Below are 22606 nucleotides of genomic sequence, written 5' to 3'. Positions count from 1 at the left end.
CTGCCCCTGGTTTCCCAGGGGGCTAGGGGGTGGGCAGCAGGGAGAAAGCTGATTCCAATGAACACTTATCAGTCACTTCCTCATGACAGGCATGACCCCAGGCCTGGACTGGGACCCCAGAAGGGTCAGGCAGTCCTTCAGCAAAACTCTGTGCCCCCTCCACACCTCCCTCTGCTTCCCCTCTTGGGGCTCCGAGGCCTAGAGGCACCCCAGAGCCCTGTTGACTGTGCTTGCTGAGTTTCGGGAGGAAAGCCATTCAGAGTCAACAGTGGTGTTTAATTTCATTCCCACTTTCATGCCTCTTCTACATCCCTGGCCTGCCTTGCACCTTCACCCATGCCCTGGCCCATCATCCCACCTCTGCACCTGGGAAAAGCTCACCAGTGGTCTAGAGGAGTCTGTGTGCCAGTGGCAGAATGCAGAGCTTTCTGCATCAGGCCAGGGGCATGGATCTTTAAAAGGCACTATTCTGTGCCAGCTACCCACCCAGGTCCGTTACCCAAACTGCCTCATTGGACTGTCCCAGCAATACTCTGAGGAAAGGTAATTATCACTGCTTTATAGATGGAAATGGGGCTCCAGGAAGCTAACTCACGTGATCACAGATCATCACGAAATGGGAAGTCAAACCTGCCTGTTCTGCAACCTGCCTCATCTGGTAAGGGATCTCACTTCCTAATGAGGCACTGCATGAGCTTTGATGTCCCCTCCCCCCACTCAAGTTTTCTACTCCAGTTCTTGGAGGCGGGCAGGCTCACAGACCTGGCTTAAAGCCGTACGCCACCAATTCACTGGCCAGGGGATCTTCAACGTGTTACCTGATTATCTACCTTAACTTTGAAGATTAGCGACTATGTGTGCCGGCATTCAATGGACAACAGGTGATATATGTGCAGTTTCAGTGAGGGACATGAAAACAGACATAAAGGTTTTCAAATAGAAAGGCCCGGCTCCCACACTTCCCATGTCCCCCAGCAGGGGTCAGGCCAGTGCTGAGCTAAGAAGTGCACGTGACCGACACCCTAGAATTCCGGGGGACAGCTCTGTCCTTGAACTCACTGGGCTCCTCAGGAGTTGCAGGGACCCTGGGGGCAGCTTACCTCTCTACCCAGATAGGAGCCTGCCTTTTCAAAGATCAGGGCCAGGTATTCTTCGTCGTTTCTTGCAAAGAAGCCATCAATCTCCTCCAGCCTGCAAGAGACAACATTGGCAGTGACCATCCACAGCCAGTGACAATAAAGTGGAGCTGCTGGGGACACGGGCGCGGCAGGCACAGCACTGCAGGCACAGCCACACAAACTCCTCCTCTGTTTCCACAGGGGGCTCCATGGCGGTCTCCCCCTGCCAGCCCTCCCCTCCGGGGGAGTAAAGCCAAACCCTCAGTCTCAGAGCATGCTGCCTCTGCTACCTCACACTGGCTCTCCATTGTGCCCACCTTATTGACTTGTTTTTTCAAATGTTTATTTTTGAGAGACAGAGAGAGAGAGAGAGAGAGAGAGAGCATGAGAGTGTGCAGGGGAGGGGCAGAGAGAGAGAGGGAGAGAGAGAAGCAGGCTCCACACTGTCAGTGCAGAGCCTGATGTGGGGCTCGATCCCACAAACTATGAGATTGTGACCTGAGCTCCAATCAAGAGTCGGGTGCCGAACCGACTGAGCCACCCAGGTGCCCCTTGATTTGTTTTTTGATGCTGTCTCTTAAAAATCTGGGGTGATTATGAGGTGGTCTCGGGAGCAGGAAGTGGTGGGGGAGGGATGCTTTGACACTAGTCGTCTTTATGTTCTGGGTAAGGCCCAGGCTTAGCGAATATGGTTTTTATTTGTCCCCTAAGGACCAGTGTTTAGAACCATTCAGATATGAGACTTAGTCTTGGTGGTGGCAAGTCATTACCAACTGGGAGACCCGCTTTCCCTCCCCTGGAGCAGGCCTGACAAGGGAATTAAAGAACCAAAGTCCTGGGTGCAGGAGACCTTAGAAGCCATCTAACCCAACCTCCTTATTTTAATTTGAAGAGACTGAGACCCAGAACAAAGGCAGAAATTAGTAAGGAGGTAAATGTTATGATCACCTCAAATCAGAGAATTAAGCTCCAAACGGTTTTAGAAACTCAAAGTTTCAGTGGAAAATAACTGCACAAAAATGATCTGTTTCCTCATTCCAATTAAAGACGGCACATTGTCACACATGCTTAAGAGGCCAACACGTCAGAGGGCACTGGGAGACTGCATCTTTTTATCCCTAACCTGATGACCTATTTCCCTCTACTGGATCCAATGACACATGTGGCATGATCACATCCAAATGGAACACACAAAATGGGGCCAACGCTGGAGCCCAGCCCAGCGACAATACAAAAGGATGTGCTAGAGAGGTGGGGGCTAGAGTGTACTCCGACGGGGGAATGAAAAGAGGAGCTGTGGACTCTGACAGCCTCTCAGACCCCTTCGCCAGACCTCCCTTCGGCTGGCAGAAGAGTAACACGGCGGCCAACACCCCCCAGCCCATCCATTCCCACTCAGACTTCTGGAAGGGGCAGCTCACCTTTCATCACACACCTCTGCCTCCTTCCTAAAGCTCTTTAGAAGGGCCACTTTGAGGGAGTTGGCAGGTGTGTCTGATTTGCTGCTTTTGAGATCCCTTGGGACTGAAAATGCACCATAAGGGATGTGTGTGCCTAAGACAGACAGACACGGTCACTGGGAAATGTAAGTAAGGAACAGGCTGGCTGGCTGGCTGTTTCCTGGAGAGATGGAATCACACTGTGCAGCCCCAAACCACACCTGACTAATGCTGGGTTCAGGATCTCTGTGGGGCCCTCCGGGAGGATGGACAATTGGGGAAGATTATAAAAAGTCACCGTGGGTTGACTGACGCTTAGAAGCACAATCTCTTGGCAGGGCTATGGCTTTGAAGAACATCATTAAATCAACGTGGAGGGCCTGGAGTACCAGCGCCTGTCTCACGAAGTCTTTTCAGCCCCTGGAACCTTCATTGTGCTCTAAGGCTGGGCTCCCTCCAGCAGTGCCTGCTGGTATTTGGATTTGTTCCTTCTTGGCAGGAGTCCCTGAGGTGGGCACTATCCGGTCTCAAGAGCTTATCTGGGAGGGCGGGACCCAGTGTCCTCAATTTACCCTCTGTGGGAGAGCTAAAGCAATACACTGTGTACCTGCCTCTCCTAGAACAGACAATCCTGCAAGCCTGCCTGGCAGGCAGATAAGGGCCACCAGCCACCATGCCTGATGCTCTGTGGCACAACAGTCACACGCCCCACCCCCCAGTGCTCAGAAAGACAACCACTTTCCTTTTACAGGAAGGGTTCCCTTTTCCTCTGAGCCTATCTTCTTCCTCCCCCCGCCCACTCTCTCGGTGCCCCCTCCAGGTTAGATCATGTGAAAAGATCACAAGGACAGGTTATGAAAAGCAGCAGCAGGTATGACCTGGAGAACCCCTGCCCATCCCTTCCTTTCTGCCCGGCAAGACAGGCCTTTGCACCTGTCAGCCCCACGAAGCCAGGGCTGCTCGGGGAGGACTCCAGCAACAGGGTACCTTCTACCAGCTGCTCCAGAGTGGCTCTAGCCTACAGAGGTGTCTGCCCCAAAGACACAGGCCTTCATTTCCCCTGCCCAGCTGTCCCCACTACCCTCTTGCTCCCAGGCCTGTGATCCTGGCCCACGCTGCACCAAATCTGCTCCACCCCGAATACCTGGCAGGCTCCAGTGGGGGGCAGGCAGGGGGCCACGTGTCACTATGGGACTCGAGGGCGTCGATGAGCCTCTTCCGCAGCGTCTCCACATCAGCACCAGCCACTGGATGAAGACGGACATTTTGGGGTGGGGGGGGCATGAGGAGGGAAGGAGAATGAATCCCAGCACCCTTGTCGGCTTCACTGAAACAAAGGGCCCAGGGCACAGGCTAGTTCTGAGAGAAACAGAGCATGGCTCAGTCCTTAGCAGTGGGGGTGGGGTCTTCTTCTGTGGCCCTAAGTTATGCAAGGAGACCCATCTCTTAGGGGACAGGAAAGAGTCCTTCAGACCTGGGACCCATGAGGGTTTTCCCCGGAGGCTAGCTGGTCTGTCCCTCTGGATGCCAACCCCATTTTGACAGGAAGAGTTAGCCTGGATACACTGTGACCCTCCCCTCTTCCCAGGACCCTGAACGAGCCAAACCAGAAGGGTTTCTTCAGCCTCCTTTCCCTGAAGGCATCTTCCAGGCTGGCTGGGAAGGCCACACAAGAAAACACAAACTCCACTTTCACCTGGGAAACTCCTCACCCCGGAGACCCTGCCGGGCTCTCCTCACCTCAGTAGAAACCCAGCAGAAAGAAAAAGAGAAAGACCATGGACAACTGGACCCAGGACACCTACCTGGCAGTGCTGTTCCTGAGCCATTCTTGGTGAAGGCCTTAAAGAACTGGAAGCAAACACACGGGCGAGAGTCAGTAACACACGGAGCTAAGACCACAACAGCGGTGCCAGATGGATCCGTGTCTAAGACCCTCTACTTACTCAAGGGGGTTAATTTGGGAAAATTACTTAACTTCTGTGAGCCTCAGTTTCCTCATCTGTAAAGGAGAACAGGACGGTTTCTGCCCCTGGGGCTGGACACGGATTCCTGTCTTCCCTGTCTCCGTACCCAATCCCTACCCCCACAGCTCTGATGCACCCAGGGACGCACAGTACTAGAGGCAGACGGTCTCCCTAAGCACCGGCACCCAGCACACTGTGACTGGAAAATATCCGCTGCATGGATGAAAGGATGAGGCAAACCCAACCGAGAAAACAAAGTCACGTCATACTTCCCCCAGAAAATGTAAGCGACCCTCTGAGGCAGTCTGTCCTTAGAGGCTGGTGTCTGTCTGTCCACTGAGAACTCCCAGCCTGGCACAGCAGACACTCCACGAGGGGAGGGGTCTCCAGTTCAGGTCCTGTTGAAGGGTGGGCCCAAGCCCCTGAAGAAACAAGTCTTGTTACAGACAGGCCAATTTAATTCACCACTTCGTCCTCTTTTCCCATTTACGCGAATGACACTCCAGCCTCAGTGTGGAGCGAGAATGACCTCCTTGGGCAAGAGGACAGAGAGAACAGAGGACAATTCCTCAGGATGTGGGCCTCTGTGTAAGCGGCAAGACCGCTGGCAGGGCTCTGGCTTGTGCTCTCCCAGGCTCAAGAGGGAACAAAGTTCAGTTGTCTTGACAGACAGACAGCTACCTAAAGGCCTGTGAGAGAGTCTGCTGGCCAGGAAGAAGCCTCTTCCTGAGGTCCTCCGGGGCCACCTGTAGCTTCCTTTGGGCCTCTGCCTGCAACAGTACGGCCATCCGACCTTATTCCAAGCTGGTGGTTGAGTACGGGCCCCGCGGTCTACCAGACCTCGATTCTACTACTCTTGCTGTGTGACCTTGGGCAATCCATTAGCCCCCCTCTCCCTTGTCATCTTTAAGATGAGATGACACCATCCACCTTGAAGATTTGCTGTGAGGAGTCAAAGATAACATATCTAAGTGCTTGTGTCTGATGCATACAGTAAGGAACAAATAAATGTTAACTGCATGATTATTACCATCCCCTTCCCTTGTTCCACCTCTTAAACACTAGGAAACACTGACCAGCTAGCATCTGTTTATTCCAGCCATTTGTAAGCGGAAAACTAACAGGCCACCTGCCCACCCTCCCACATGAGGAACAACAAAGATGCACAGAAGCCACCCACCTCTTCCCATCTACAACCTTCTCCTGTTCCCTCTGACCTCACCTGGCTCCTAACTCCTGCTAACTGCTTTATCCTCTTTCTTTCTCGACCATTAATATGAACTTTTATTCTAGGTGAAAACCATCCACAGATACACGCCACATATATGTATTTTTATTTTTCATTTTTAAATGTTTATTTTTGAGAGAGAGAGAGACAGACAGACAGACAGACTGTGAGTGGGGAAAAGGAAGACAGAGAGGGAGACAGAGAATCCGAAGCAGGCTCCAGGCTCTGAGCTGTCAGCACAGGGCCTGATGCGGGGCTTGAACTCATGAAATGTGAGATCATGACCTGAGCCAAAGTTGGACGCTTAACTGACTGAGCCTCCCAGGCACCCTGCCACATATATGTATAATAATGTTCTTTGCAGTTATTGAACAAATTCTGAGTGAAATTATACGTTATCCTAACACTTGTAAGAACAATCACAAAGTTCCTGAATTGCGATGGGATCGAGTAGAGAAAGCATGTTAAGGCATTTATGGACCGTCACTGCTACGGGTGTTATTTTCAGTCATGAGAAGTAGCGTGGCAACTTGTCTTCATCAACCACCAGGTCACCCAGGTCTGAGCAGGTGCTTTATTAAAAGGGGCTGGCATGTTACCTCCATCAAAAGGCACCCTCCCTGGACCCCAGCGGAGCCTTCTAAAGGCCCCGGCCATGGGCAGCAGGGAGTGAGACGGGAGCCCCAGCAAGACTGACCCAGGGGAATGCAGGGACCCAAGACACACCCCCAGGAAGACCTCCCACGTCCCTCCACGTGCCCCTGTGCTACTACACAGCCTTCCCTTCTGTCCTCAGAGATGCCTCCCATCTACCTTCCAGAACAATGTCACCACTGGGGCTCCAGCTCCCAACTTCATGCTCTTAGGAACTTTTTCCGATCAACTCTTTCCATTTTCTGCCAGCAATTTCCCTAAGCCTACAAATAGACTCCAATCCTCCTAATTTTTCTTTTAAAAAAGGGCAGGAAGGGAAGTGGGATGAGAATAGAGAGACACCCTCCTTCCTCCTCCAGTTACTGCATTTCCCGTTTTCCTAGCACTGCCAACTTTCCCAGAGCAGGGTCCGCTCTCCCTCTCCGGCTGCCCCCTCACTTCACTCCCATGCTGTGGCCTGTGGCCTATGCCCCCACTGCTCAGCTGACCCCTTTGGCCAATCCAATGATGTCTCCAGCGCCTCCTTGCTTCCTCTGCAGTGTCTGCTTTGCCCCCATGGCCAGGTTTTGCCACTTTTTTGTACCATATATTCCTGACATTCTCCTCGTTGGCCTTCACATTGCCATCTCCCTTGGTTTGCCTGACACCGACCAGGCCTTCTTCGCCACTTTCACAGCCTTCCCTTCACCCTGGTCCTAGCCCCGCCCTGGACTCCTGTCTCGTGTCCCCTGCCCCCACCATCTCCTGTACCCAGTCTCCAGCCATGCATCAGCTCTTGACACTCTTCTGTTTAAAAAGCCCTGGGAAAGGGGCACCTGGGTGGCTCAGTCTGTTAAGCGTCTGACTTCAGCTCAGGTCACGATCTCATGGTTTGTGAGTTCGAGCCCCGCATCGGGCTCTGTGCTGACAGCGCAGAGCCTGGAGCCTGCTTCGTATTCTGTGTCTCCCTCTCTCTCTGCCCCTTGCCTGCTCACACCCTGTCCCTCAAAAATAAACAAACATTAAAAAAAAAAAATTTTTTTTATAAAAAGCCCTGGGAGGCATCATCAAAAACAAGGAGGCTAATCCATGCTTTTGGACAAAGGAGCAAATGAATGAGTGAATAAGCCTACTGTTTGCCTCCCTTGCCAATGTCATCTACTTGGTCTAAATGATTTGCAATCTGAACCCTCTGTCCAGGTCCTCACCTGTCCTAGACTTCCGTTTCCTCCTGGTGCCCTCCACCCAGGTGCTACCCCTCCCCCAACTCTCTAAGTCACCCCTCCCCCAACTTGTTTCTCCATTTATTTTGCTTATTTCACCCCATGCTCATCCTTCTCCCCCCATTATCCAGACCAGCACCTCGTCCTCCCCCTAACCCCATCAGCCAGTCAGTGGACAAGTTCCATGAATGTGACCTTTGTGATTCTTCACCAGTCGTCTGGGCCAGTTGCCCTTGTCCAGACCAGGGCTTACCACCTATTTCCTGGCCTAATGCAACAGTTGTCACCTGTCCCTCTGTGAGCTCAGACATTTTCATCCACTCAATTTTTGCATTCTCCAACTCTGTTCCTCGTTGCCCCCCCTGTGCTTAGTGGCACAGTTCCGGTCTGATCATGTCATTCTCCCGCAAATCTCTCCCCTGACTCCCCACTACCAACGAATAATGGCTAAACTCACTGGGTCCGAGGCCTTCTAGGACCTGACCCCAACTTACCCCCGCTGTCCCCTTTCCCTACACTTCAGCTATGACAGGCCTGAAACTGAACTTTCTCTGGACTGTAGAGGACTGTACTCTGGCACCTCTGCAAGCCCCACGGTGAGAACATGGAAGTTCCCAGAAGGCATCTGTTCAGCTGAGCAGAGAACCTCTGCCCTTTGATCATCTTAGATGCTCATGTGAAAATCATATTAAAATCTAGTCAGGGCACATTTTTGTCCTCCTATTAAAATGCATCCTTCTTAAGTCAGCTGTTGGAGGAGGCGTGTGCCCTCCCCAAGGGAAACCACCACAACTCTTGGAAACAGGTAATTAAGATGTCAGCAGTGAGTTTTCTTTTTTCCAGGAGCAGTCGGCACCCGGTCCCTTTCCTCCCGCCACTTCACGCAGGACCCTTCCCCAACTCTGCGCCCCTGGAAGACCTCCACATCTCCCCAAAGGCAGGAGACCAAGGGGCAGCAGGTGGGTCTTTACCAATCTGTGAAGAAGCAACACCAATATCAAGAGTAACTGCCTTTCTAGGGGTCAAATAAGGCCGAATGGAAAGCACACTTTCCAGTGGTGACCATCGATAACATTGGATCCAAGCTTTTAAGGCAAGTTTCAAGGAAAATGACCCGGTCTCCAAATACCTTACGGTGATCCCAGGAGGATCCATATGCCTAACCATTGCTATGTTGGGGCCTGACTGTGGAGGGGGCCACAAGAGAGCAGGTGACTGCTGACTGGGGGCTCATATCCTTCTTCCTGAGAGAGCCAGGAGTCCCCCTCCCTGACACCCCACCCTCTTGCAAGTGCCACATAAGGTAACAGCCCAGCCTCTGTGCCCCTACAGGCTGTCCACACTCCCAGCCTTGAACTCAGGGACCTGCCATTCCTGGGCCCCACCACCGTGCCTCAGCCCTGCCCAGGAGCCTCTGCTCCAGCCAGACCAGTCTTCTCAACATGTCACACGGTTCTGCCCACACAGGGCCTCTGCTCTTACCTCCTCCTCTGCCCACATTCCTCTTCTCCCAGCCAAAGCCCACACGTCCTTCAATACCAAGTGGAAGTCCCCTTCTTCCGTGAAACCTCTCTGATGTGTTAGGGAGAGGGCTCAGGGAGCCCAGGCGATTCCTCTGGCGTTCACTGCCCACTACCTAGCTGCTGAGCTCTCTGTGTCTCCCCCACGATGGTGAGCACAGCGCAGTGCGCCCGGCAAACATTCACTCAAGGGCTGCTGATGGAAGGACTGCCTTAAATGCAGCGCCCACAGAGGAGCCATCGTGAGCTCCACGGGATGATTTAGGAAGGAGGCCGGACAATGGGAAGGAAGCCAAGTAACATTTACTGAACTCCACGTGATACTCCACAATGCTGTGGCACTCTCACGTGTAAGACCTCACTTCACACTCGGCCACAGTCCTATTAGGTGGAGATATTAGCATCCCAGTTTTTACAGACAAGGAAAATGAGGCCTGTTGCTGAGGCACGGTTAAACAACTTTCTGAGTCATAGATAGTAAGCAGTGGAACCAGGATCTGAACCCACGTGAAGTATCTCCTCAGAATCTTGCAAAGGGGAGACTTCCGTCCTCTTCCACCCCAATGCTGATGCTCTCTGTAATCTTGCCCCAGCTGGGCCTCTGGCTACAAGGGGTCCTGATGGAATATCCCCTGCCAGCACTACCGTGGCCCGTGGCAGAGCCCCTCCCCACTAGATCCAGCCTCTAGGTCTCCAAGTGCCAGCCAGAACCTGTTGCCAACTAGTCCCTCCCTCCCCCACACCTTTGTTTTCTTCCAGCTGGGCTCCAGCTCCAGTCTGACGGGCACCTGACACAGCCAGCTGGCCCTGCAGGGCCAGATGTTTGCTACACAGGCTGGGCTAGTGGAAGCTGTTTGCTAATGGTGACAAAAGGGGTAGGAGGCAGAAGAAAGGGACAATGATGCATGTAACTGGGGGTGGCCAGACTCTTGTGTGGGTCTGCCTCCATCACACCAGCAACACTCTCCCTTGCCCTGTGTGACAGGAGTTCTCACAGGCTCTAGAGGCAGGAGTGTGGACAGGTCCAGCCCCAGGGGGGGCAGCAGACAGGGCATCAGGGCTATCTCTCTGGCCTGCTGGCAGCCAGGCTGACCTCTAGCCTCTGCTCTGCTCTCTAGGGAGTCCAGACACGATGTCTGGTGGGCTCTGAATGGGCTAGAATTTCTGGAGATCTCGAATTTTCCAAAATTTTGAAGCAGCGTAGTAGTAAGATGGAACATCAGTTTAGCAAATCGCAGCTAGGAGTTAAAAAAAATAATAAATGGAACAAAAATAGTAGCATGCACTGCATTTAGGAAGAATAAATACTGTTCCATGAAACTTTTGGTTTAGTGATCACATACAAATCAACTTCTGGATGTCACTGGAAAATGTATATATCTTACTGTAGGTTACAGTAAAAAGGTTTGAAAGCCAGTGCCTTAGAGCAGAGACCCATCGGAAGCTAGAACCACCTGCCCCCCGCCCCAGGGCCAGAGTCCTGACGACAGGACACTGAGTGTCTCTCCCTGCTGAAACTGAACTGCCAGGCCCAGCCAGGCACTGCCCGTGTGAAGGCTGGGAAAGGTCAAGACGACCAGCGTGGGGCCTTCTCTCCCAGCTCCCCTCCCACAGCCAGCTGGGCGGTGCAGGAGATGATTAATCTCTTGAGGTATTTGGGCTGCGTGTGCTGCGTGACACAGGCAGGCCAGGCGCTGGGAGCTATGGGGGACCTCCCGACTGCCTGAGCCGCCTCCCTCACACCCACTGAGCCCCAGCCTCTCCCGGGCAGAAACACAAAGCCCCAGGTGCCAGGTCCCACAGAACCCTGCCAGGACGTCCTGATGCGGCCCTGGCACCGATGCCAATCCCCTTCCCAGGGGCTGAGCGGGGGCTGGACCCCTGTGGCCAGTATTCACTGACAGAAGTGTCAGCCTGTGAATGAGGACTCTTCCAGCCACGGTGGTCTTCCCACAGCTTTCCACACTGGGCTGCTTACCCTGGCTCAGCGAAAGGAACAGAGATCCCTGTACAGTAATTCTGAGTATTTTCAGTTACATATTTCAGGACAAGGATAAAGCAGTGGCCCTGCCAGGGAGGTCTTTAACTTGAAAGGGATGACTGATAGGCAATCTCTTTACTGCCACCTCTAAATGATATGGCAGGAGGTGTTGGCTCACCACGCTGTTCCCCAGACAGGCCTAGCCTCAGCTACACCTGGGGTTTAGGCCTGACCCCAAGTGGTAACAAGAGTGTAGGAGGGAGCTCGCTGGGGCTGTGGAAACCCTGAACCTAGCAGGATTCCAATGGGTGTGAGGAACAGAAAAGTCACATGGAGGTCGAGCTGGACATTCTTGCTGGAGTCCGGAGCCTTGTTTTCCAGACAAATTCTCTTGGAATCATTAGGCTGAGATATGGCTGGTGGGTCGGCCTGCAACTTGAGGCCCTTGTGTTCAGATATCTTGTTCTAAGGACAATGCTTAGCATTTTAACCTTCAGAGGCCTTTCCTGATTATTCTTAGTGGTTATAGAAGAAATGCTTTTCTAGATGCCATTCTGGTAGAAGGAGGCTTACTATTTATAGCTGGAGGTAGGGAGAGAGATTCTGATTCTTTAAATTGGAAGCAAACTAATTGGATTACAGCTGGGGCTGAGCCCTGGGCACTAAGTATAACGGCACAACCTTGCTGTTCTGGGCTTTCCAGAACCTCCTACTTGAGAGCCTTGGAAGTTGTTCAGATGTTAATTAAGCTGCTGCTGCTGCCCCACAGTGGGCAGGTTGCCAGGCAAGGCCTCACTGGAGAGCTCACACTACTTTCAGCCAGAGCTGGGGTGACAGAGCCCTCATGTGCTGGGTGTGATGGCTCCCATGATGGGGACCCCTGCTGCCTGAGGCATCAGCATTTGACCAGGGGGTGAGGCTACCCGGGCAGGTCACTTCTGAGCTACTTGTCTCAAGGCACTTGCCTGATGAGGATGAAGCTTGCTGGTATTTTCTAGAGGATCATCAGGCCCCCTGAGTCTGATCCTGCCCATGGGTGGGTCAGAGCCTGAATCGGGTTTTACAGTGTTGGATCAGACCTCTAAGACTGGGAGGTCGGGAGGGAGAGGAATTGGAAAGAGGATCCCTGGGGCTGAGGGTTCTCACCAGCCTAGGCGATAACTACCTCACAGCCTCAAATCAGAGCAGCTGAAATCGGCCCCTCCCCTCCTTATAAAGGGAAGAACTGGCCAGACGAAACGAACCTCCCGATTCACATCCCTTTCCGCCTCTACGACAGGTGTCTCATCAAGCACAGGAACAGTGCTCCAGAGGCCATGACTTAAGCGGATCGAGGCCAGAGGCATCAGAGGCCACCAAGGAGCTCAGATGCCAGGGCAGCACGGGGCAGCAGTGGGCAACATGCACTGCCAGTGCCATGCCCTCTCTCCCCTCCCTGTCACGCACCCTCACGGTCGGGAAGCCAGGGATGTTGAAGTCTCTGCAGACTTCGCTGTTGGTCTCCTCAGCACAGTCCAGCGCGGCGAGATTCAGCGCTGGCCTCCAGTCTGCAAGGGGAAGCAAAGAAATCAGGTGAAGTAAGAGGGACCAGGACCTCCGCCGGCTTACCCCCAAAGTGCAACATTCCACCCTCACCAACGCCCAGAGTACCTGCCCCTAAGGCTCTCCTGAGAAAAGGTCACCCCTTCCCCAGGAGGGGTCTCTGAAATAGTCTGGTTATCCTGCACTTGGCCCGTGCTTAGGACATGGTTAAACAGCACAGGCAACACTGTCCTGTAATGGTATCTGTGTTCCTCCGTTTTCTGCGGTGGGGGAGGGGCACAGAGGCTGCGGGGGGATGACAAAAAATGTGAGATGATCTTGAACGCCCTGGGACCAAGCCCTGGCACTGCCTCTGTCCCTGCTGCCCTCTAGAGAGCATCCATTCCAGAAGGGCGAAGAACATGCCTCAGGAGCTTTAGAATTCCCCAGTGGACGCTGAGTGAAGGCTTCTGCGGCCAGAGGTCCTGGCTGTCGGCCCAGCTTGGCTTGCATGGGCGGCACACGGGGTGGTGAGGACCAGCTCCCCCGCTGGACAGGGAGGCAGGAAACCCAGGGGAGGGAAGGAAAGGCACCTGGAGTCCAGCAACCGCAGGAAAAGAAGCCTGAGGCCAGAGTTTGGAAAGGTTAACAGCTCCCAAGCTGCCTGGGCACCCTGCTCTTTCAACAGGCCCCAGGCTGCAAGTCCCCCCTCCGCTCAAACTCACCGGCAGAGAAAATAATGGCCCCATTCTGGGCCATAGCCCAGGGTCTGTGAAACAGCAAACAAACTCCTCTACCAGGCAGGCCCCCCGAGCTCTGGTTCCAGGTCGGGTCCCCCTGCTAAGGTTCCACGTTACACTGAGGCTGCTTCGGCTGGAGGGCAAGATACACACACACGTGAGGCCACACAGCCGTGAGGTGGCGATGGACTGGTGCCTGCCACATGGCGCAGAGCCCTAACGGGATTTGGACACACGGGAGACCAGCCCCGGGGACCAAGCGCAGGCTTCGCCAGAAGGGCAGAAATTGAGTGGAAGCCTATCAGTCAGCTGCCAGGGGCCTGGGTGAGCAATAAGCTCAGGGCCCTGCTCGTGTCTCTGTGACAGTCACAAGCCTGTCCGCCCCAAGTGCTTCTTCATGTGTGCAACCTCACTGCCCAGCTTCCCCACTGTCCTCAGTGAGCACTGACAGCACTACACGGCATTGCAGGATCAGCCCTGGCTCTCAGCGGCTCCAGGGCCGGAATCACTGCTCTCTGCTCTCTGCTCTCTGCCTCAGTCTAGCAGGCCCAGGCAGGGGGTGAGCTTAAAGCCAGCCACCTGTGAAGGAGAGCAGAGCTGCCCAGGTACAGGGTTTTGTCCTGGAGCACAGACGAGAGCACCTCAGGCCTCCCTCCTATGGCTCCTTCCTTGCCCAAGGGAGTCCCAGGGAGAGTGGGAAGCACAAGGTCGCCTCCTGCGGCCGTCTGGCACACTCAAGGCTTGGCGCCTTCTGTTCTGCATCTCAGGCTCTGCTCACCTTGTGTGGGGAGACTTGGCTACTCCCAAAGGAGTAGGCCAATTAGACAAGAACATGAAAGAGAAGCACTTCCGTGTCCTTCCACCGGTGAGGGCCCCTGGCGGGGGTCTCACAAAGTCACCCGGTAGGGTGACCAAGCACTGAAGGCCTCAACGGCTCCCCTCTTCTCCAAAAGTACAGGCCACCATCCATTGGACCAGAGTCAGTGTCCACTGCCCCTGGGACCCGAAGACTGAAGGCACAGGGAGGGGAGAGAACAGAAAGCTGGTGCTCAGTGAGTGCCTACGACACACCCTGTCTCCACCACGGCCACTGGAGGGGAGCATCACTCCCCCCACTTTACAAATGAGGCAAGCAACTGAGGCCTCCAAGTTGTCCAAAGGCTACCCAACTCAAACCCACTTCCCTTCCCTTTCCACCTCACCAGGGTGAGGATATCACCCTTCTGGTTTTGCTCTTGGCTCTGATCACAACCTTGAGAGAACGTAAACACAATGCTGTCTTCAAATAGCATAAATTCTTTAACTCAAACATTCAGTCGCTTTCATAGACTCTCCTCTTAGATGATGATATCACATGTACAGAGTTTATGAAGAGATCATTGTGTGCCTAATTTATCTAGTTAATGTGCAACTACCACTGTGAGACAAAGATCAGAGAACTGTGCCCAAGGCACACATGAATCAATGGTAGATCTGGGATCTGAACCCAGGATTTGAGCTTCTCTTCTGGTCTCAAGAGGGCCCAAAACAGAACAGAGAGCTGCTCTGTTGGCTTGGCAACCAGAAAACCCAGGGAGTGGGGTGGAGGGGGGTGTTAGTAGTGGAGACAGGGGGGGAAAGGTGATGCCTGGGAGTTCTCAGCCCCTTGCTCCTGAGCAGGCCTTTGACTCCTTCTCTTATACCTTGATTCTCTTTCCCCCATGAAATGGAACCCGCACCTCTTCAGCCACAGGGGGAAGTGGAGGGGTAGGCTGAGGCCAGTCAGGTGCCGAGAGTGTCAGCTAAGGAAGGTCTCTCAGGAATATCAATGTCAATACCTTAATGAGCCATAATGACATATAAAGATCTGGTTTGATACACTCATCATTCTAGTAACAGTCCAAGGAACAGGGTGCTGTTATCTGGGTGCTCCACTGGTAATGCAAAGCTGCATTTAAGTAAAGTGCACTCCTGTCAAAGAGGAAGAGAACTGGGCGAGGGAGGCTTTTTAAAGTGTCAGGTGACTTAAACACTGCAATCTGCAGGCCTAACACCTAACATTAGCAGTTATCAGACCAGCCCCGCTCCTGGGGAGAAAAAAGTTTCCTAGTGCAATTACTGCCCTGGCGAAGTAATTTCTCTATTAACAGAGTAAATGAGCAAATGTAGAAGGGAAGGATGGGGACACAAGCATAACTAGGACAGCTATGGTCTCTGAGGTGGTGAGTGAAGAGACACCCATAGTAAGGGGGGTCATGGGCTCCTTCTGGAGTGCTAGGCAGTATCCCCACCCCCACTCACCAGTCCAGGAAGGGGCATGGACCCAGAGCCACATGTCTTGATTGTGGCTGTAAGTGGCCAAAGCACCAAGAGCCGCACATGTTTTCTTTCTGGGCCTCCCGGGTCAAATGGGGGCCAGGTAGCATGGTCTCTCCTCTCCTTTCCAGCTCCAATAGCTGTTCAAGCGCTTAATGGCAAACTCTCGCCAAGAAAAATGGCCGTTAGTCCTTTGCGTGTTAAGCAAGCCACTATTAAGGCAGAGGCCAGACCCACCCAAACCACCAAGAGCCAGTCAAGTCGAGTGGTCAGAACTGGACCCCTATCCAACTCTCCAGGAGTCCTCCTGACAAGGAGTTAGCCAGTGCCATGCTGTCTCCACCACACCCCTGCCTCCTTGTTGCAGACTTCTGGGCAGTGAGGTCATGGGATAGACCAAATGCCTTCCCTAGCGCTCACACCTGGCTGACACTCCAGGTCTAAGTCCAGAAGAGCCACAGCACCAGCAGAAGGCCCAATCACAACATTCTCACTTGGAATCCTATGAGGCTCATGCCATCAGCCTGGATGAGTGTTCAGCAGGCTCCTACCCTGTGCCAGACTCTGCACTAAGGCATCACAGGGGTACAAGTAAGAGAGGTGGTCTACACCATGGGGAGAAAAAAAAAAAAAGAGGCAAACCAATGCTGTTCAGCGTCACTCAAACATCCATGCCTTATAAATGTCATCTCCATGGCTTTGCAGAGGCCATTTTCCCACCTGTACCCTCCCTCCTTCACCCACTTCTCCACCTGCCTGGGCTCGAGAGAGAGAGAGATATGGGCTCACGAACCTCCTCCAGCATCTGTACTATCTTGGGCAAGTTACTCAATCTGTTAAAAACAAAATACAATCGACTGCTCCAATATTTTCTCATAAAGATTATATGTAATAGTGGCCCTTAGCAAAGTGCCTGGCATAAGGCAAGTATGTAAACTGCTTAAACGATGGCCTTTGGTGACCAGATTAGCCTCCTGTGACTTCCCCCTTCCCTCAATTCCTACAAGAAATGGCTGAGCCACTCCTTTGTCCCTTTTCAAACACAGCTTCTTACTGTGGCCAATTCTCCTGCTGTGTGTAGCTCACTTCCCAAACCCAAACTGCAATGTAAACAATGCTTTGCACACAGAGGTCACTCAACAAATATTTACTCATTGATTAGCCAGTGAAGAGTAATGAAGACTTAAAATGAATGCAATCAATTTCCCAAACATATGGTGACACAATAAGAGCTGCTCCTGAATAGAAAGGGATGAGCCAGATCTTTCGAAGCCAGTGTGCTAGTCCGTGGCAATGACTGCCCCAGAGAACCTATCCTACAAGTCACTGAACAAATGAGCCCGAGCCAGTCAGATGAAATGCCTGAGGCCAGCTGGGCCGGGTTGCAAATTTTTTCTCTCCCCCCATGGCCTTCCACACTCTCACTGCTTCTACCCCAGATACTCATCCCATTGGCAGAAGGCAGGGGCCACACTCCCACAGGCCCATGATGGTGTCTGAGTCTTCTGCTGGCCCACAACCATTTTCTCAAGGAACCTCGGGAATACAGAGGTGATGTGAGAATAGCCCTGGCTTCCCAGCAGCGCCTCCCCCTTGGACTGGAGTAGGGGCATTCTCTATCACTGCAGGCTGACACCAGATTCGGCCACTGCTATCCTCCCACAGGATCTTGTTAAGGGGGCTGACCCATCCCCGTGGCTCATGAGAGACCTCTGGTTCCCACCTCAATTTCCCACTTCCCACTGACTGATTCATCTCCTCAGACTTCAAGGCTTTCATTTTCCTTCCTCAGATTAAGTTATGATTGGTGTTTTTTAGGGGGAGGCTGTCCCTCTGTGCACTAGGGAAAGACCCCTTTTGGAAGTGGCAACCCTCATCCAGGAGTAAGCTGGGTCAGTGTCTGACTATGCAATTCATTGGAAAACCCTGGGTCGCAAGAGGCCAAACATATGAGTCAGCTGGAAGCTAACCCTTCCCTCCAACGTTAAGATAGAAGAATCTTCTAGGTTGGGTTCATCTGCAGCCATTAAAGACCTCTCACGGCCTCAAGATGGAAACTGATCTGGGGATTTTTATGATTTTCAGGCCCTCAATGTCCCCTGAGGTGTTCCGGCTGCATGTTCAACCTTCTTCTTCCTCCCTTCTGCCCTGACCAGATGTGTTGACATCACCAAAACGGTGTGAAGAGCTGCTGAGAAATGGCTCATTCCGGTGATGGGACCAGAGAGGCATGCAGACACGCGTCCACATGTACACTGGAGGTAAAACAGTTTATCGGTTTTGTCAAAAATAACATTCTGGGACCATATGGCTAACAGGTGTATGCATCTTTCCAGCTCGCCACTTCAGTCGCCACTACACAAGCTGCTCAAGGTGAGTGGTGGCCTCGGTTTGAAAACCAACACCTACAAATGCACTGTTCCGCCACGAATGGCTGAGTTTATCAAGAAATACCAACAGCACAACGAGGAAACAACAGTTCCAGTTCTCTTTCTAGAAAGAGGCCTATTCCCCAAGATGCCCTCAGTCAGTGACCATTTCCAGTCCGGGGCCCTGCGAGGGCCCTAGCACCACAATCAGGAAGTAGCTCCATTCGGAGGCAGCAAATCAGAAGCCAATCACTACCACCCCACCCACCAAACACCTACTACCTGGGTGAGGCAGACGTGTGAACCCACAGAGATCTTTAAACTGTGGAAAGGAAATCGAGATAGTGCATGTTATGTACTTACCCAGGGAGGTGTCAGACATACAGTAAGCACTCAGTACATATTAATTACTATTATGACCATATTTTTTCAGTTCTAGTCTTAAGTTTTTAAAAAATTTGCCATTTCTGCAACAGAGCACGCCTTTAAATCTGTTATACATTTAGTGGTCTTGTTATCTCTCTACCCCTCAGGCTGTCAGTAAATGAATGGTGTGTATCACAATTGAGGGACTCTTAGAATCAAGGAAATATGGTCAGGCCAGAGAACAAGAACGTGGAGCAAGGGCCAAACACATACGGAGAGGCTGTCTTCAGTGGGGCCTCTGGGTTCCTTTGGTTAAAGCAAAAGGGTGTGGAAGGATTCATGGCCAAGGGGAAGAGAGAGAAGGATGTGGCCCAGAAGCTAATTAACTGGAGGCAGCAGGTCAGGAGAGGCCTGGAACCCAGGCAGGAAAACGCTGTCTCCAAAGTAGAGCTAAAAAAAGAAGTCTAAGTAGCAGCTGGGTCAACTAGCCAAGGGGTTGTTGGGGCGGCAAGACGGAATGTCAGTTCCTTTTGTCCTTAGTACCGATCCCACAGCAGCGGAAGAACTCCGTAGGAAGGTGAGACGGGTCCCTGGGCGAGAGGAAGGGGACTGCCACAGGCGACTGTAGAAGAGGCGGTAAGGTGTCAGCCTAGCAATCGGAGGAACAAAGGACCCCGGCGCAGGGATGGGGGCAGTAAGCCGGTAGAAGACGGGCAGAAAAGCAGAGCAGGTGCGAGGGCCCAGGCCGCCGGGAGGGGAGAGAAGCTCGGCACACCTGCCAAGGGGAGAGAGGAGGCGCGGGAGCCAAAAATGGAGTCGAGGGCTGGAAACCGGGGAGAAGTGCAAAGCGGCCGAGAGAGAGAGGTGGGCGAGGCGATGGGGCGGTGGGAGAGGCTCTCGGCCCGACAGGTGGAGGGGGTCGGCCGGGGTGGGGGATGGCGCGAGAGGCCCTCCGGCCCGCCTCTCACCTTTGACGTCGTTGGCCAGCGCCTTCCACGTCGGGGCGAAGGCGATGCAGTGGCCGCACCAGGAGGCGAAGAACTCCACGGCCCAGGCGCTGCGGGAGCCCAGCACGGCGCCGCGTACCGTATCCGCCTGCAGCAGCGTCAGCGGGTCGGAGGACGAGTAGAGCGCGGAGCGCGGGGCCGCGCCGGCGCCGGCCACCGCCAGAAGCAGCAGCAGTACCAGCGACGGCGGCGGCCCTGAGCGGCGGCCGCACCAGCCCATCCTCCGAGGCGGCGCCCACCACTGCGCACCAGTTTCGGACGAGTCGGCGCCCGGCCGCTCCGCCGCTCCTCCGGCGTCCGTCGGGGGGAGGAGCCACGGGGCTCCGCCCCCTCGGCCCGGCCCCGCCTCTTTCCCCGCCCCGTGGTCCGCCGAGGCCTCGGAGTCAGCGCTAGAGTGTTCGGCGGCAGGGGGCGGGGAGCGCAACCGCGGCCCTGGAGCCCCCGACTCCAGCCCTCCATGAGAGGGGCGTTTGCCCTGCAGAGGCCCCGACCGGTGTTCCGGTCGCTGTTGGGGACTCGAGGAGGTCATTTGGCTTCTCACGAGCCTCGTATCTAACGGAAAAGGAGTAAATTGGCATAGATTGGATCGATTTACGCTGTACCAAAAAAGTTCTGGGGATCCCTCCACGCAATAAGACATGAGTTAGAAACAGGTGAGAGAGAAGAGGGAGGTCTCTGAGTCTGTGATCATCATGACCCCACAAGGATGAGATGTGCCCACACCCCTGAGGTCTGTGACCATCCAAGGGAAACCGTATTTGAGGGCTTTCTAGTCATGGATGAGAAGCCCCCGTCTCCACACTAAGCTGGGCTGGGTTGGCGTGGCCATTGCGGTGGAATCAGTGTATCCTCAGCACACAGGTCTGGCCACCCTGGTAAGGTCATGAGGGGATTCCTCCAGTGGACCCCCACATCTAATTCCCCAGCCTACTAGAAGCCCTCTGTACTCAAGTGTCCCTCTCAAAAGTAACGCTCTAACTAATTTTGTGTCTGTGTGTACTAAGGTGTTAATGGTTAATTTATTTCCCTGGTCGCATTTGTAGCCCCTAGACTGAGTTATTTTACAGGGAGAGAGAGCTCCTGGGAGGGTTGTCACACATCATCTTTTTCCTTTGTGTTTGTGGGCTAGCTCACTCATCTGTGAGCCATCTGGGACTGGACTCATTATTCATTTAACATTTATTGAGTGGTTTCTTTGTGCCAGACACTGCTCTAGGTACTAAGAATAAGACAGTAAACAAAACTGAGATTCTGCAGTCATGGGCTTACATTCTAGTGAGGATAGGGATAGAGAGATGATACACAAGTAAATGTAGATGTGATGGTGACAAATGCTATGAAGAACTAGGGTAGAAATAGAGTGACAGAGGAAGTGCTATTTTATTTTAGACAGCATGGTCGGGGATGGGCCTACCCCTAATATTTACAGGGCCATGGTCAACGGCACAAATGGAGGCCCACATACCGTATGTGTATGTACTGAAAACATACAAACCAAGTTAAACTGGTATGTAAAATTCATATCCTTTCATTGTGACAAGTATACCTTCATCATAATCTGGAAGGCCAAATTTAAGTTTAGAATTCTTGGACTCCTCCAAGATGTGCACTAGAATGGGGTGCCTTAGGTGGTAACCGGTCCCTGGACCTCAATCTTCCTCCTACTCTTCCTCCTCCTACCCTTTGCACTCCAGCTCTGTCCCATACTTCAAGGGGCCATGTACCCACACTATCATATCTGGGTCTGCACATCCACACCTCCTACAAATAGCTGTTCCTTGGCTCCTCCAAAGGACGGAAAGCCAACACAGTCTCTAGAAGCTGGCCTTGTGCTATTGGGACAGAGAATTCTAGGGTCTCAGGTACGCACAATATTGTCTAAGAAGGAGTGACGAGCAGAAGCTTTGGGTGGGCACATCCCCAAGGCGCATGGACTTCTTGCTCTGTGGAAAGGCGTGTGGTTAGAAGAGGCCAGGGAGGGGTGCCTGGGTGGCTCAGTTGGTTGAGTGTCAGACTTCAGCTCATGTCATGATCTCCTGGCTTGTGGGTTTGAGCCCTGCATCAGGCTCTGTGCTGACAGCTCAGAGCCTGGAGCCTGCTTCAGATTCTGTGTTTCTGTCTCTTTCTCTGCCCCTCCCCTGCTTTTGCTCTGTCTCTGTCTCTGTCTCTCTCTCTCTGAAAAATAAATAAACATTTAAAAAGAAAGAAAGAAAAAGAAGTGGGCCAGAAAGCTCAGAACCTAGGTAGGGGCTTTTCTTGTCCCAGTCTTTTTTTTTTTTTTTTTTTTTTATGTTTACTTATTTTTGACAGTGAGAGTGGGGCAGAGAGAGGGGGAGACAGAGGATCCAAAGCCAGCTCCACGCTGACAGTAGAGAGCCCTATGCAGGGCTTGAACTCACGAGCTGTGAGATCATGAGCTGAGCTGAAGTTGGAAGCTTAACTGAGCCACCCAGGCACCTCCTGCCCCAGTCTTAAGACAGCCTTAATGAGGTAACATTTGAGCCAAATGAAGTATGAGAGGGACCTTGTGGCAATCTGGGATAAGAGCATTCCAGGCAGAGATCTGGATGTTAGGGTGTTTGCTCCTTTCCTGTAGTCATAGTCTCAATGCCCAGAGTCTTGAACTGCATAAAGAAATTATATGTTGACCGCTTGGAGTGTTAGTACCTCCCCAAACTCCCACAGCCAATTCCAGATGCTAAGCGCTCCTCCCTGCCTGCCGGTCCCTGAACAGCTTTTGCTACCCCACTTCCCTCACTCCGAGCAGCCATTAGGACCAGTTGTGACCCAGGGTCATCAGGATAGAGTCCTAATAGTCTTTTGATTCCTGGGGTTGGAAGTATTCCAGTGGTTGGATTGGGTGCCAGTAAAAGTCAAGTGCCTTTAAGTGTGTCTATTGTTAAACAGTGCTGTAGTTATCTTCCCCCAGAGGCCTGAGAATTAAGGAGACAATGTCTGCTGAACATGCTGAGCACCTGTGAGAGACACCGCAGATGAATACACAAAGATTTGCTTGTTCACGTATCCGTTTCAGAGCATCAGAAATGGAAAAGAACCCAAACTATTTGAATGAAGTAGAGAAAGTTGCTTGGCAATGGGGTCAAAGAAGTTAGGAGTGAGAGCTGTCATATCTAGGGCTTCAATATCTCAGAATAGGGATTTCCAACTTTTTCACGTCTTGGAAGCCTGTGTTCAAACA

General features: G+C 52.8%; 1 protein-coding gene across 1 annotated transcript in view; it reads right to left on the bottom strand.

Moving 5' to 3' along the window:
• QSOX1 (quiescin sulfhydryl oxidase 1) overlaps positions 1–19951 on the bottom strand; it is a 35002-nt gene extending 15051 nt beyond the window's left edge. Inside the window, exons 1-5 of the mRNA XM_040446484.1 lie at positions 19369–19951; positions 12556–12656; positions 4363–4408; positions 3702–3804; positions 1101–1191 (exon numbers count right to left, since the gene is read on the bottom strand). Coding sequence (XP_040302418.1) covers positions 1101–1191; positions 3702–3804; positions 4363–4408; positions 12556–12656; positions 19369–19936 — 909 coding nt within the window. The 5' untranslated portion in view covers positions 19937–19951. The remainder of the gene's footprint in view (positions 1–1100; positions 1192–3701; positions 3805–4362; positions 4409–12555; positions 12657–19368) is intronic.
• Between the last annotated feature and the right edge of the window lie 2655 nt (positions 19952–22606).

Source organism: Herpailurus yagouaroundi, unplaced genomic scaffold (assembly GCF_014898765.1).
Source record: "Herpailurus yagouaroundi ecotype Mexico unplaced genomic scaffold, PumYag 195, whole genome shotgun sequence".
Taxonomy (NCBI): domain Eukaryota; kingdom Metazoa; phylum Chordata; class Mammalia; order Carnivora; family Felidae; genus Herpailurus; species Herpailurus yagouaroundi.
The sequence above is the reverse complement of the archived record's forward strand: the minus strand, read 5'-3'. Positions and strand labels throughout refer to the sequence as shown.